At 42.2% G+C, this 15,917-nt stretch overlaps 1 protein-coding gene across 7 annotated transcripts in view; it reads left to right on the top strand.

Annotated features, from left to right (window-relative positions):
* Positions 1-15,917, top strand: part of LOC126263179 (uncharacterized) — a 488,493-nt gene that overhangs the window by 245,763 nt on the left and 226,813 nt on the right. For 6 of the 7 annotated variants that reach the window (XR_007546855.1, XR_007546856.1, XR_007546858.1 and 3 more), the window contains exon 2: positions 15,414-15,482. The exons of the other annotated variant lie outside the window; for it this stretch is intronic. Coding sequence is in view for 1 of the 6 variants with exons in the window: in XM_049960231.1 (XP_049816188.1) it covers positions 15,414-15,482 (69 nt within the window). In the remaining 5 variants the exon portion in view is untranslated. The remainder of the gene's footprint in view (positions 1-15,413; positions 15,483-15,917) is intronic. 7 annotated transcript variants of the gene reach the window in all.

Consider the following 15,917-nt stretch of genomic DNA (forward strand, 5'->3'; position numbering starts at 1 on the left):
CCCTGCAGGTGGCCGCGGATTTACATCGACTGGCGGCAGCTGTTGTGTGCCCCACGTGACTCTCCCCACTCTCCGCTCTGGTCCGGTAGTGGGGGTAGCGTGCTCGCGCTGCTCCGTGCTCGCGCCTTGCTGCTCACAGCTTGCTCCGCGAGCACGTATGTTGTGAAGCCCTGGTGTAGATACACATCACAGTCGCGCTGCTTAGCACATACGCTGCAGTAAAGCTCTCAGACAGCAACTTTTTGGTCCCCCTTTGTATGTTATTAACAATAATTTTTCTAGGATGAAACGATACACTTTTAAAAGCGTCTTCTCAGAGCGTTTAGCGCATTGATATATCCTTTGGAACTATAAAAGAACTACGGTCAGAGTAAAAGCTCTGATGACAGACCGTGATATTTCAATTGGGAAGAACTATGTCAGCGAAAGCTAAAGTTGCCGAAAATGAACATCTTACGAAATAAAATACTAGTGTCGTCAGCAGACGAACGGATCATCGCCAACACTGACATGCCACATCGAACAAATGGATCACTATCAGCAGTGTCACACGTCTCATCGAATGAATGGATCACCATCACCAGTACCATTTTCTTCATCGAACAGATGGATCAAAAGTGTCGTATGCCTCATCAAACGGACGGATCATCATCAACTGTCTCATGTGGCATTATTACACGAGACACTGAGCACAGGTCGATTAATTTATTGTGGGAGTGCACTACAGCGACCAGAGATTCAGAGAGAGGCATCATTTCCACAGGGAGATGTTTGAGGCTTAGATCAGGTCCGTAGTGCAACTACTGGGGATCAATAAATGTACCTCTTCGCATTTCCGTAGAGAATCCAGCAAGGTGGCGTTGTTGGTAAAACACTACAGGACGGTTTGGAGTGGTGGAGGAGGGGGAGAGGAGGATGAGGATCGGGTTTCGCCCTTACTCCAGTCATCTAGCACTGACTTCTCCGTGGTTTCACTGAACCATTCCTACATATATAACCTGCAAGGCAATTTACGGCGTTTGGTGCAGAGAACTTCGTGTACTATCAGTTCATCATTTCGTCCTTTCGTGCTCCATTCGTGACTGCCGTATCGGAAGGAGGACTGCCCGCAGCATTTGCTGCCTGAATTTGACGAACACTTCCGTAATTCTCTCGCCGCTTCTAAGGGACCAGTCAAAACATGTGTTACTCTCCTTTAAATCTTGCCTGTCTCCTCTATTAGACAATGCTGGCAAGGGTGTCAGGCAATATTCAAGAATCGTTTGGATCTTGAGTGAATATAACCTCCTTAGTAGTATTCTGGAAAATCGACTTCTGCTGTTTTGTCGAAAACTGACATTTTGAGCCCGTGATTGTGAACAAAATATAGGTTAATACTTGCAGAGAAGATAACAGCAGCCAGTCACTTTTCGTTATGCTATTTATTTGTACAAATACTGCCGTTACCGGTTTCCAACCGACAGGTTCATCATTACACAGCTTGTACACGTTCATCTACATTTACATCTATATCTACATAGATACTCCGCAACCCGCCGTACGGTGCGTGAGGGAGAGTACCCTATAGCACTGCTAGTCATTTCCTTTCTTGTTACACTCACAAACAGAACGAGGGAAAAACGACTGTCTATATGCCTCCGCTGAGTCTTAATTTCTCGTATCTCATCTTTGTGGTCCTCACGGGAAATGTATGTTGGCGGCAGTCGAATTTTGTCAATAGCTTTCTCGAAAAGAGCGTCACCTTCTCCCAGGGATTCCCATTTGAGTTTCCGAAGCATCTCCATAACACTTACATGTTGTTCGAACCTATCGGTAACAAACCTAGCAGGCCGTCTCTGAATTGCTTCAGTGTCTTCTTCAATCAGGCTTGTTACGGGTCCCAAAGACTCGAGCAGTACTCAGGAATAGATCGCACCAGCATCCTATACGCGGTCTCCTTCACAGTTGAACCACTCTTTCCTAAATTCTCCCAATAAACCTAAGTCGACCATTCACCTTCCCTATCACAGTTATATTATTGTTAGTTGACTTTACTTTTCACTTTTTATCTCCCCATATGATGAAATTTCCTTGGGGTGGTGGTGCCGCCGGAAATTCTGCACCATTACGTTCCAGTGTTGACCTTTTCTGCAAGGACCGACCTCTTCTAAAATCTGCTTTTCTTACGACTATAGGGTTATTTGTTGGTACCTCTGGGGTTTCAAAAGATGTCTGCGTGAAAACTACAAGATACAGAAAAAGACACATTTCAGTGGGTAGAGCATCTCTCCAAGCTTCGATTCTTAATACGCGCTGTGACGTCATTACACTACGGACCGTGCTAACTAATGCTGCGTCCTCCTAGGCATTTCGTGTCAGCAACTTCAATAAATTAAACGCTCGTTTTCGCGTTTACCACATCTCAAATAGTGTTCATGTTAAGCACCTGTAATGCGATATAAAACATTTGAGAATTGTTTTATCGACTCATTTTCTGTGTTTACACGTTTTGAAGTTCTTCAGAAACCCCAGAGGCATTTATGAATAACCCTCTGTTTGTATCTGACCGCTTTGCAGTCATAGATACTTTGCCATATAGGTAATCGAACAATAATGACTCTTTCCGCCTATGTGGAACACATACACTTACGAGCCAAAAAAATATGACAACCTGCTTAACAGCTTGTTGGGCCATCTTTGGAAAGAAATGCACCATCGGTTCTGCTTGTCACCTCCTCTACGGTTCGTTGGTAGGCTTGTGGAGGTATGTGACAGTGAATGTCTAATCACAAGTTATGTAAAACCGGTAAATAACGGGCCGCTGATTTACGTACGCGATGATGGCGCCCGATAGCGACTCAGATGGGTTCCATCGGATTCACATCAGGCAAATTTGGTGGCCGAGACATCAACGTGAGGTCACTATCATTCTCCTCAAACCACTGTAGCACGATTCTGGCTTTGAGACACGGACAATTATACAGTTGAAATACGACCTCGACATCGGGGAAAACATCAAGGTTCAAATGGTTCAAATGGCTCTGAGCACTATGGGACTCAACTGCTGTGGTCATAAGTCCCCTAGAACTTAGAACTACTTAAACCTAACTAACCTAGGGACATCACACACATCCATGCTCGAGGCAGGATTCGAACCTGCGACCGTAGCGGTCGTGCGGTTCCAGACTGTAGCGCCTTTAACCGCTCGGCCACTCCGGCCGGCTGAAAACATCAAGGATGAAGGGGTGTAGGTGGTCCGCAGCTGTCAGAATGTCTTTGAATACTACCACAGGAGCCATGTAAGCACAGGAGAATGTCTACTACAGCATAATACTTTTCCCATCAGCCTACGTCTGTGGCGTGGTGCACTCTTCTAGTCGCCGTTCACCTCGTTGACTGCACTTATGGAGATGGCCATCTACCTGGTGTAACAAGAAACGTGATTCATCTGCCCAGGTAACAAGTTTCCATTAATTCGCGGTACAATGCCGCTGATACCGTGTCCACTGCAAACGTAATTCACGATACCGTTGGGTCAACATGGGAACATGTAGGGATCATACTAAACTGGACCACTTCTACACAGGCTGTCTGACCTGTGACTTTGGTGAGAACAAAGAAAAGTAATATACAATCACTAGCAAAAAAATTGTAGCGAAAAGACTCTGCGTACGAGCTAGCTCAGTTCCTTGAGAACTAATCGGGTCAAATAATGACTGAGAAAAGAAATAAGTTACGCAAAAGCTATTTATCTAAAATACGTTTTGTGTAATGCAATAGTCAGAACTCTAAAGTGTAAAATAGAGTAAATATTTTATTAATGCTAGTAACATAAGGGTAACATTATTTTTAATAAAAAATTTATTTACATTTATTGTAAGAATAGTATACCGAAGACGGAGAAATAAAATTGAGGATCTATTACACGACGATCAGTTTGGCTCACGCTACGATTGAAAATGGAAGCAAGACTGAAGAAAAATCAAGACATGTCCGTAGGATATGCTGACCTGTAACAAACGGTCGACAATGCAAAATGGGACAGAACCAAGAGGGAACGATAAGACTGGGAGACCAAGGACGAAGTGTTCGGATTAAAAGGGTTGTGAGATAGAATGTAGACATTCACTCATACTGTTCAGTCTATACATCGCAGAAGCGGTGGCGGAAATAAAAGAAAGTTTCATGAGTGGGATTAAAACTGCGAAAGGATGTCAGTGACAACATTCGCTGATGACATTGTTGTCTTCGGTGAAAGTGACGAAGAATTACAGGGTGTGTTGAATTGAGTGAACAGTCTAATGAGTATAGAGTACAGACTGCGAGTAAATCGAAGAAAGATGGAAGTAATGGAAAGTAGCAGAAGTGAGAACAGCGAGGAACTTAACATCAGAATTGGTGATCATATGGTGGACAAAATTAAGGAATCCCGCTACGTAGGCAACAAAATAACACATGGTGGACGGAGCAACGAGAACAAAAAAATCAGATTAGCACTAGCAAAGAAGGGCATTCCTGGTCAGGAGAAGTCTACTAATGCTAAAAATAGGCCCTAATTTTAGGAAGTAATTTCTGGGTATGTACATTTCGAGTACAGCATTGCATGATAGTGGGACACGAACTGCGGGAAAAGCGGAACAGAAGAGAATCGAAGTATCTGAGATGTGATGCTAGAGATAAAGGAATGTTTGATTGATTTTCTATGTCTTTTGAGCCTAAATATCTCTTTCCCAGATAAGAATGAATTTTTGTGAGCTTTTGAATAAGAAAGGGTTATTCCTTTTTCGAGACCTTAGCAGATAAGAGAAAGAAGTAGGCGGCAGATAAGTGCTGTTGGTTAGAATTAGAATAATTTAATCTTTAGTGCTCCCCACTACCCAGGTTCCCATCTAACGCCCTGGACTACAACTGAAAGCGCCTTTTTCAAAAGAGAATGCATGTAAGGAAAAAAAGGAAACGTTCTTGGAAATATGCGCACTGGTTTTCTTCCTGAAGGTCATCAGTATTTGTAGGCAACAAAATTTTGCTTGCTGTTTTATTAGTTTAAGTTTTTTTAAATGCTCTTATTCACTGGCGTTTTAACATTAAAAATGAACTCTGTAGTTCATTTCCACTAGTTAATCGAATTAGATCAATAAGAAGAACTGGCTCAGAACGAAAGGTTCCGTAAAAAGATTTACTTTTTTCCCATCTCTACTTTAGACGCAAAAGTAACTTCGGAGGTATCCCAAGAGCGTGATATTAGGCTATTACTTTTCAGTGTATTAGCCTATTTAAATGACCTAGTGGATAACATTGGAAGTTTCATGAGGTTTTTCGCGGAGGGTGATGTTGTATAGAGTAGTCGCAACTATAGATAATTGTAGCGAAATGCAGGAAGACCTATACAAGAGCGACACTTAGTTCAGGGATTGGCAGTTGACCCTCAACATAAAAGAATGGAACGTATTGCACATAAACAGGCATAAATACTCTTTATTGTATGACTACACGTTTGCAGAACAAGCGCGGAAGTAGTGACATGAGGAGTATGCGGAGAGATTTAAACTGGAACGACCAAGTAAAACATACCGCAGGTAATTATAGTAATAACCGCGCGGAGTGGCCGCGCGGTTTGAGGCGACATGTAACGGACTGAGCGGCCCCTCCCGCCGGAGGTTCCAGTCCTCCCTCGGGCATGGGTGTGTGTTGTTCTTGGCATACGTTAGTTTAAGTAGTGTGTACGTCTAGAAACCGATGACCTAAGCAGTTTGACCCCTTAGGAGTTCACACACACAATTATAGGAATACGCAGGATATGTAGTCCACATCCTAAGGTGATCGCTATCAAAACCGTCGTTCAATCAATAGTTGAATATTAATCCTCAGACTGGGATGCATTCCAGAGAGGATTTGTAGATGAAATGCAGGCGATCCAAAGAGGGAAAGCGCGCTTAGATACAAGATTCATTTAGTAAGCGCGAAAGCGTCAAAGATATGCTTCAGTGGCAGACGCTGCAAGAGAGGCGTTCTTCATCACGCTGTGCTTTTCTGTTCAGTTTCCACTTTTCGTACGTACCTAGAGGAGTCAGCCAGTATATTGCTTCCTTCTATCTATTGCTCGCGAAAATACCTTGAAGATAAAATTAGATTCGAGTTCACACGGAGGCTTACAGGCGATCCTCCTTCTCGCAAACCATTCGTGGCTGCAAAAGAAACAAGAGAAAGCGACAGTGGCACACAAAGTACCCTCCTCCACACAACGAAACGTGGCTTGCGAAATACAGATGTAGATGTAGACTTTTTTTAAAAAATTTGTATGTATCAATCTCTACGGTAGACATCTTGTCTACAGTTATTGAATGATAAAGTCATGGTTGCAAGATGGTAATACGAACTCCTTATAGAAAAATGGAAAGACCGATAAAAGCCGACCTCGGGAAAGATGAGTTTGTATTTCGAAGAAATGTAGAAACACGCGACTCTGCGACTTCTCTTAGCAGAAATGTTAAGGAAAGGCAAACCTACCTTTATACCATTTGTAGACTTAGAGAAAGCCTTAGACAATATTGACTGGAATACGCTTTTTGAAAGTCTGAAGGTAGCAGGTGTAAAATACAGGGAGCGAAAGGCTATTTACAACTTGTACAGAAACCAGACGGCTGTTAAAGAGTCGAGGGGCATGATACGTAAGCAGTGGTTGAATAGGGAGCGAGACAAGGTTGTAGCCTATCCCCAAAGGTATTCGATCTGTACCGTGAGCAAGCAATAACTGAAACCAAATAAAATTTGAAGTAGGCATTTAAGTCCAGGAAGAAGAGATAAAAACTTTGAGGTTTTCCAATGACATTGTATTTCTGTCAGAGACAGCAAAGGACACGGAAGAGCAGTTGAACGGAATGGACAGTGTCTTGAAAGAAGGATATAGGGCGAGCATAAAGAAAAGCAAAACAAGGATAATGGAATGCATACCAATTAAATCAGGCGATACTGAGGGAATTAGATTAGGAAACGAAACTCTTAAAACTGTGGACGAGTTTTGCTACTTGGGCACCAAAGTAACTGTTAATGGCCGAAGGCGAGAGGATATAAAGTACAGACTGGCAACAGCAAGAAGAGCGTTTTTGAAGAAGAGAAATTTGTTGATGTAGAATATAGATTTAAATGTTAGGAAGTCTTTTCTGAAAGTATCTGTGCGGAGTGCATGTATGGAAGTGAAACATGGAGGGCAAGATGGGAATAGCGACTTTTGAAATGTGGTGCTACAGATGTGTAGATCATGTATCTGCCAAGGGACTTGCCTCAGAGGTAACACCGGTTCCCGTCAGATCAGCGAAGTTAAGTGCTGTCGGGCTGGGCTAGCATTTGGATGGGTGACCATTTCGTCTACCGAGCGCTGTTGGCAAGCTGCGTGCACTCAGCCCTTGTGAGGCAAAAACTGAGGAGCTACTTGACTGAGAAGTAACGACTCCGGTCTCGTAAACTTCCATAAGCCCGGGAGCGTGGTGTGCTGACCACATGCCCCTCCTTATTCGCATCCAGTGACACCTGTGGGCTGAGTATGACACGACGGCCGGGGTTGGTAACGTTGGGCCTTCATGGCCAATTCGGGCTATGTTTAGTTTTCTAATGAGAAACAAGAAGAGAATAGAAGCCTTTGAAATTTGGTGCTACAGAAGAATGCTGAAGATTAGATGGGTAGATCAGTAACTAATGAAGAGGTACTGAATAGAACTGGGGAGAAGAGGAATTCGCGGCTCAGCTTGATTACAAGAAGGGATTGGTTGGTACGACACGTTCTGAGACATCAAGGGATCACCAGTTTAGTAATAAAGAGGGAAGCATGAAGGGAGGGAGACCAAAAGATGAATACAACAAGCAGATTCAGAAAGTTATTCGAGGATGAAAAGGCTTGCACAGGATAGAATAGCATGGAAAGGTGCATCAAGCCATTCTCTGGACTGAAGACCACAACAACAACAACAACTAATGGGAATGTATTGAATACAATTGCGGAGAAAAGAAATTTGTGGCAAAACGTGAGTAGAAGAAGGGATCAGTTCATAGGACACATTCTGAGACGTCAAAGGATCACCTGTTTAGTGTTTGGGGTAAAATTCGTGGAGGAAGACTAAGGATGAATACAGTAAGCACATTCAGCAGAATGGAGGATGCACTAGTTTTTCAGAGATGAAGAGGCTTGCACAGGACAGAGTAGCAAGGAGAGCTGCATCAAACCAATCTTCGGACTGAAGACTACCGCAACAACACTGTTATGTCAGACAGACTTAAAAATTCTGAAAGAAACAGAAATAAGTAGAGACAATGTGGATATCCGTTTGGTGTCTCGGTCCAGTGGGCGTGGTGGACCTTCTTTCAAAGATAATCACGGAGTCTAAACGCATGTTTCTCAGAAGCACTCATTTGCCAAATCGCGGTATATTTCTTTCTTCGACACTGCAGAAGGTAACTATTTCTTGGTCAGCGATATAATTAAGCGTTTTACGACACCCTGGCACGGAAGAGGCGTTTTCTCCGGACGGCGAAGACACCTGCGAGGAAGACAATTTCCCTGACCACTCCACTCGGCAAAAATGTAGCACCCTTCGCAGAACTACCAAAATTTGTTTCTGCGGCCGTGGGCGGCAGTAATTACACTCTGACTCTGAAACAAAGGGGCCAGAGACGCCGTTAGAGACTATAACTGTGAGCGTCTTAATGAGGGAAATTTTGGCCGAGTGCCGGGGGCAGGTTCTTGCGGTCAGATCCAGAATGGGGGCGCCCGCACTCTGCCAGAGCTCTGGACGACGGTTTACGAGCCGTGGGGGCCCAAGCCCGGCGCGGGAAAAAGGAGGCGCGCCGTAACTTTCGGCGCCCCGCCGTTAAGAGCCGTGGGAAAGAGGCGCCCCGGTCGTCGAACCCAGTACCGGAGGCGAGCAAAGCGGCGAGCACTATGGTCCTACTGGACTAGGGGGTGGACTGCTCTCGTCACCAATACGCAAATGAGAGCCTACCGTTCTCGACTCCCAACGTGTTGCCACGTGTGAAATCTTATGGGACTTAACTGCTAAGGTCATCAGTCCCTAAGATTACACACTACTTAACCTAAATTATCCTAAGGACAAACACACACACATGCCCGAGGGAGGACCCAAACTTCCGCCGAGACCAGCCGCGAAGTCCATGACTGCAGCGCCTCAGACCGCTCGGCTAATCCCGCGCGGCCCGTGTTGCCACTTTCGCTGCTCAAAAACATTGTGTATGCCAGATCTCAAGTACCGATTGCATTAATAACGTTTCCTTTCACGTGTCTCACAGGGAGCGATGAAAGAATCCGAAAGAAGGTCATAAAGACCTATGCCGTATGTTAAATTCATAATTTGTGCACGACTCTTGTAGGAGAGAGACTTTAAAGCTCTTGCCTGTGAACAATTAAATACTGGGAAAAAAGTCTTATAAGGCTTGTGATTGTTGTTGTTGTTGTGGTCTTCAGTCCTCAGACTGGTTTGATGGAGCTTTCCATGCTACTCTATCCTGTGCAAGCTTCTTGATCTCCCAGTACTTATTGCAACCTACATCCTTCTGAATCTGCTTAGTGTATTCATCTCTTGGTCTCCCTCTACGATTTTTACCCTCCACACTGCCCTACAATGCTAAATTTGTGATCCCTTGATGCCTCAGAACATGTCCTACCAACGGGTCCCTTCTTCTTGTCAAGATGTGCCACAAACTCCTCTTCTCCCCAATTCTGTTCAATACCTCCTCATTAGTTATGTGATCTACCCATCTAATCTTCAGCATTCTTCTGTAGCACCACATTTCGAAAGCGTCTATTCTCTTCTTTTCCAAACTATTTATCGCCCATGTTTCACTTCCATACGTGGCTACAATCCATACAAATACGTTCAGAAACGACTTCCAAACACTTAAAACTATACTCGATGTTAACAAATTTCTCTTTTTCAGAAACGCTTTCCTTGCCATTGCCAGTCTACATTTAATATCCTCTCTACTTCGACCATCGTCAGTTATTTTTCTCCCCTAATAGCAAAACTCCTTTACTACTTTAAGTGCCTCATTTCCTAATCTAATTCCCTCAGCATCACCCGACTTAATTCGACTACATTCCAGTATCCTCGTTTATAAAGCTTGTATACGAGGGCTATTCGGAAAGTAAGGTGCGATCGGTCGCGATATGGAAATTACAGTGAAAATGAAAAAAGTTTTATTTACAACAGTTTGCTACACCTTCTAGAGAATTCCCTACATAGCTGTCGCTTTAACTTAGACATTTGTCGTAGCATTGTACTTTCCAATAATCTCATCATAGAGGAGAATATCTGTGCGAACGGTGCACAATACGAGGGGCGTTTGAAAAGTCCGTGCAAAAATAAAAACTACTTACGTGTTTGGGGTAAACCTTTTTTATTTTTCTACATAGTCTTCTTTTAGACTTACACACTTCGTCCAACGCTGTTCTAATTTGTTGATCTCTTCCGAATAATAGGAATTGTCCAAGTCTGCAAAATAGCTATTAGTTGCTGCAATCACCTCCTCGTTTGAATAAAATCTTTGTCCCGCCAGCCATTTCTCCAAATTGGGAAACAAGTAGTAGTCCGAGGGAGCCAAATCTGGAGAATAGGCGGGATTTGAAACGAGTTGGAATCCTATTTTCAATAATTTTGCGACCACAACTGATGAAGTGTGTGCTGGTGCATTGTCATGATGGAAAAGGGCATTTTTGCGGTCCAGTCGCCGGCGTTTTTCTTGTAGCTCGGTTTTCAGTCGGTCCAATAACGATGAATAGTATGCACCTGTAATAGTTTTACCCGTTATCAGATAGTCGATGAGGATTATCCCTTGCGAATCCCAAAAGACAGTCGCCGTAACCTTTCCGGCCGATGGAATGGTCTTCGCCTTTTTTGGTGTAGATCCTCCCTTGGTAACCCATTGTTTAGATTGTTGTTTGGTCTCAGGAGTATAGTTATGTGTCCATGTTTCATCCACAGTGACGAAACGACGCTTAAAGTCCTGCGGATACTTCCTGAACAGCTGCGAACCATTCTTGCAACACTTGACACGATTCCGTTTTTGGTCATGCGTGAGCAATCGCGGAACCCATGTTACGGATAGCTTTCTCATGTCCAAATACTTATGCAAAATATTATGTGCCCATTCATTCGAGATGCCCACAGCACTAGCAACCTCACGCACCTTAACTCTTGTCATCCATCACTATGTCATGGATTTTATCAATGGTTTCTGGAGTCCGAACCTCCACTGGGCGTCCAGAAGGTTCAGCATCACTTGTGCCCATATGGCCTCTCCGAAAATTCTGAAACCACTTATAAACTGTTCTAATCGAAGGTGCAGAGTCACCGTAATGTTTATCAAGCTTCCCTGTAGTCTCATTAGGCGTTTTGCCTTTCATAAAGTATGTTTGATCACCACACGAAATTATTTTTCGTCCATTTTTTGACAATCACTCGACTTCCTTGATTCCCACGAGTGACAAACACAAAGAAATAGAGCAATACGGCTGAAACTTGGCGTGCGTTCTTTCCAAAGATGCAGATAACTAAACATGACCTCGATACGCGCCGTTGGTTCCATCTCTCAGACTTTGCACGGATTTTTCCAACGCCCCTCGTAGTCGCAAATAAGTCGCAAATAAAGTACATAAGACGTTTAGAAAAACCATTCACTTTATACACGTTTTGTGTATTATATTAGTGACTATTATGCAGTATTCGCACAGTTATTCTCTTATTGTTTGATGAGAGACGGTATTATGGAATACCGTCTCTATAAGGTATGTTTACTTGGAATTCGTATGCAATTTATGTTGGTTTGACGTTAGAATTTTTTGTAATTGTTCTTTTTACGGTTGTGTCCAATTAATGTGAAATGTCGACTAGATGGATTGGCCCTGTAAAAATTTTTTCTGTTGAGATGATCTGAATGTGGCTATGTAATTTCGCTGAAACTAGTAATCAATGTGTACTTTTATGCGATTTGGCAAATGGACTTTTGTAATAAGAAGAACAACCATGTTGATTTGTATTTGTTTACTGTAGCTGCACCTTGCTCTCCCTCTACAAGTCATCTTGCTGTGTTTGGAAACACGTGTTGCAGTTTTTCCGTGTTTACGAATTAAATTTGATTTTTTAAAGATCTCTGGATGAATGGGGCTACCAAATGTTTCCTAAATGTAGTTTTGGATATGGAAACCTGCGATACTGTGTGAAAGGGAAGTGGAAAAGGTGCGAAAAACAGTGCTTTTAATTACAACCTGCAAATAAACACCAAAGATGTACAGTACAACGGAAAATACGACATGCTAACAAGTCATAAAATGCACGTACGCAGGCCAAACTGTATAATCTCATCCTTAAACTAAACAAAGTTTCAGAGGTAAAACGAGATCGATTGCAGACGAAAAACTGGTATGGGAATATGTATGGTCGAGTCACAGAGAAAAATACTGTATTTTGCATAAAACGGATTTTTAAAAGGCAAATATTTCTACAGTTTCCCCGCCAATACGAAATTACGAATGCCTTGTCGCCTTACCTTGTGCCCTATCGACCGATACCTTCTTTAAGTCAATCAGTTCTGCCTTAAAGCTCTTTTCTAACCAATTCGATTCAAAACCTGTTCTTTAGTTACCCGCTCTACCCATTTAATGTTAAGCACACCACACTCTAAAAGCTTCTCCTCTCTTCTTGTACGCACTGTTTATCGTGAATAGGGTAGAATGCTTCCAATCATCGTATAAACGTTGTTTACTAAACAAACAATTCAATACTTTAACATATTTAATAATTTGGTCATAAAGTTTTTGACAGTTATATAAATATTAATTAGTATTATTGGTTACCATTCTCCCTTCTGATCACCGAAATTTGAATCGCGTTGACAGCATCATCAGATTTGCAATGAAATAATAGCGAAATACGCAGTTTCGCAGAGCAGAACTAATCCGACTGGGCTTCCGCCTGGTTATAAACGGTCACGTAACGAGGAGCGTGTATTTCACGAAGCCGATAGTCGTAAACTAACCCGATGCTTCAAACAACATAAACTGAGTACCAGTTATATACTTCTGCTGATTGATTTTAAGGGGCTCCGGAAAGGCTCAAAATCATGAAAAGTTCAATTTTTACTTTTTTGCGTTTTCTGAATCTGCAGACTATTACCTTTTAATAGATATATAATTTATTCAATTCCGAAGACTACAACTATTTTTAAATTTTTTTTGAAATGTGTTCTACATGGGCGTGACCCACTGTGGCGCTGTTAAACTGCTGTCAAATGGTGTTATTATTAACGTCCGTGTTCATCACGTACATTTTAGTGATGTGAGATAAAGTATGTGTTGTGGCTAACCTGTGATGGTTCAGTATATATCGCTGGTGTGATTGTCGATTGTTTCATGTTTATTTACTCTGTCGTTATCTCGAAAATATTCGTAATTAATTCTGTTTCTTGAGTCTCTGTTTTGTTGAAGTATAATAATGAGTAAAAGTAAAGTTATTAGAAATCCTCTGAAGGCTTTTAAGAAAAGGAGAAATGTTGGAAAGCCAAAGGCATGTGTTATTACTGTAAACAATAAAGACGATGAAAATCCCCAACATAGCTTGTGTCCCAAAGAAGAAGACAGGTGGTGTAAATATAACAAAGGATTGCTAACTGGTGAAGTGTACACTCATAAGCATAGTCTGCCTCATGCAATAATGGAGGTGATAAAACCTATTTTCAGAGACTTAGCAGCACCTGAACTGTTGAAAAAGTGTATTCACGAAAAACTCAAAACCCCAATGAAAGTGTAAATAGTGTTATATGGTCGAGAATCCCCAAGACTGTATTTGTTGGAATAGAAACACTTCACTTTGGTGTGTATGATGCTGTTGCGACTTTCAATGATGGCAACATTGTAAGGCGCAAGGTATTTAGAAATATGGGAATGAAGATAGGTTCTAACATGGTACGAGCGATGCTTGCTTTAGACAAGGAACGCCTTCGGGCTGCAGACAGGGCTGTAAAGAGTCTAGAAATACAAGCAAGAGTAAACAGGAGGAGGAACAAGAGGAAGCTGGAGGAGGAGTTTGCAGAGGATGAAGATAATCCATCCTATGGACCTGGAATGCACTAAAAAGTTAATCCAATCTTTGTCGCTCGATTCCCAAAACTTTTATTTTCTCATACTAATTACATGTTTTCTAAGGATCTTCCAAACATATTTCTTTCAAACTTTCAGTAAATGTTACACAGTACCTTCTGCATAATTTAACACAGCCTTTTTCCAAAAAAACTGTATATTTTTGAATATATAAATAAAAAATTGCAAAAAAATGTTGTGAATTTTCATTACAATTGAAAAAAATCATCTTTAATAACTGAACTAAAATTTTGTAAAATCCCTGTGTTAAGCTGTAGCCCATATTCCAATAAATAATCTGTAAAAAGTTCAACTTCCTACCTCAAATACTTTGTGAGGAAAGATGTAATTTATAAGCGTTATTTTAACATTGCAAGTAAAGGGCGTTCCGGAGCCCCTTAAACAGATATCGCTTGACAAGGAGAACATCTAGAGTGTGATAGTAAAAATGAGGAGATATAAAATCCACCTATCGCGCACTTAATAAGTTCTTCAAATTCTGTCTCTAGCGATCATGCTGTCAACAGGACGTTACACCTTAACGTACCTTGCTTCGAAATACTCGTGCCAGACTATAAGACACTTAAAAAATATGTACTGTAACGTACGCAGGGTGAACCAAAGCTCCGCCAACAAACTTCCTGAGGAGGTAGTATGGAACAAAACAAGAAAAGATGTCCAGTAAACATGGGCTCCAAAATGCATACCATAAGAGCAAAGAGCGCTTGCTCATCTTCGCCACTGTGAAACACATCTCTTCTACTGAAGAAGTGCTCATGGCTCATAAGCTATACTGGACATTTTTTCTGGTTTTGTTCCTCCTCCCAGAATATAGAAGGCAAAGATCTTGCAGTAGAGGAGATGTGTATTACAGTATCCAAGATAAACACGTGCTCATAGCTCTCTAGGATGCATTTTAGAGTCGTCGTTCACTAGACATTCATTTCTTGTTTCGGTCCTTAGCGCCTCCTCTAAAAGCTTGTCGATGGAATTCTGGTTCACCCTGTACATTGTTTTATAAATCCGAGACGAGATCTGTGTGACACCAACATCTATGCTATCGAAATTTTGTTTACTGTATTCTTTTGACTGTTCCTCACTGACCATGCAAACTATGGGAAAATTCTACTCTAAACTGTACGAGAACATCTCCAGGTAGCTGCAGCTCACCCTATTCAGATTACCTACCTGGTCACCTCTTGTTCTGCATCTCATTTTCCACATTATCAACAGTAGTATTCCGTGCACACTTTGGGGGATATTTTGGTGACGATAGTACTGTTTTTGTTCGCAGGAGAAGCCCCCTTGCGACCGTGGGAATGAAGTCTGCCGTCAATCCACGTCATATCCGCTCTCGTGACAGGTGAGTGGCGGCTTCCTTATGCTTGAAGTGCTATCTCTAGCGGCATCTACTAAAGTTAAAAGGCATCTGCTACGTTACAAAAAAACGAACACACACCACTCCTGATCACAAATACTACTTAATGACTTACAGTTGGAAGTTGACTAGAGCGTCATGTAAAACACAAGTCCTACGCAGATGGATGTAGACGATTTCCAGCCTTTGAGTGACAATTCGTTTGAGCCAAAGGGATACCCGATGAGGAGCACGGCTGGGCAACACCACTCCCATTTTCCCATCCCCCTCCACCCCCTGCTTTAAACCGAAGGAAAAAATTCTCCTCAAACTAAACTCACATTCTGCTCTGCCAAATAGACATGTTGCTGCAGTATACTCTGAGGTAACGGAAGACATAGAATAGCGATATGCACATATACAGACAGCGGTGGTATCGCG

This window comes from Schistocerca nitens, chromosome 6 (genome assembly GCF_023898315.1).
Source record: "Schistocerca nitens isolate TAMUIC-IGC-003100 chromosome 6, iqSchNite1.1, whole genome shotgun sequence".
NCBI classification, from domain to species: Eukaryota; Metazoa; Arthropoda; class Insecta; order Orthoptera; family Acrididae; genus Schistocerca; species Schistocerca nitens.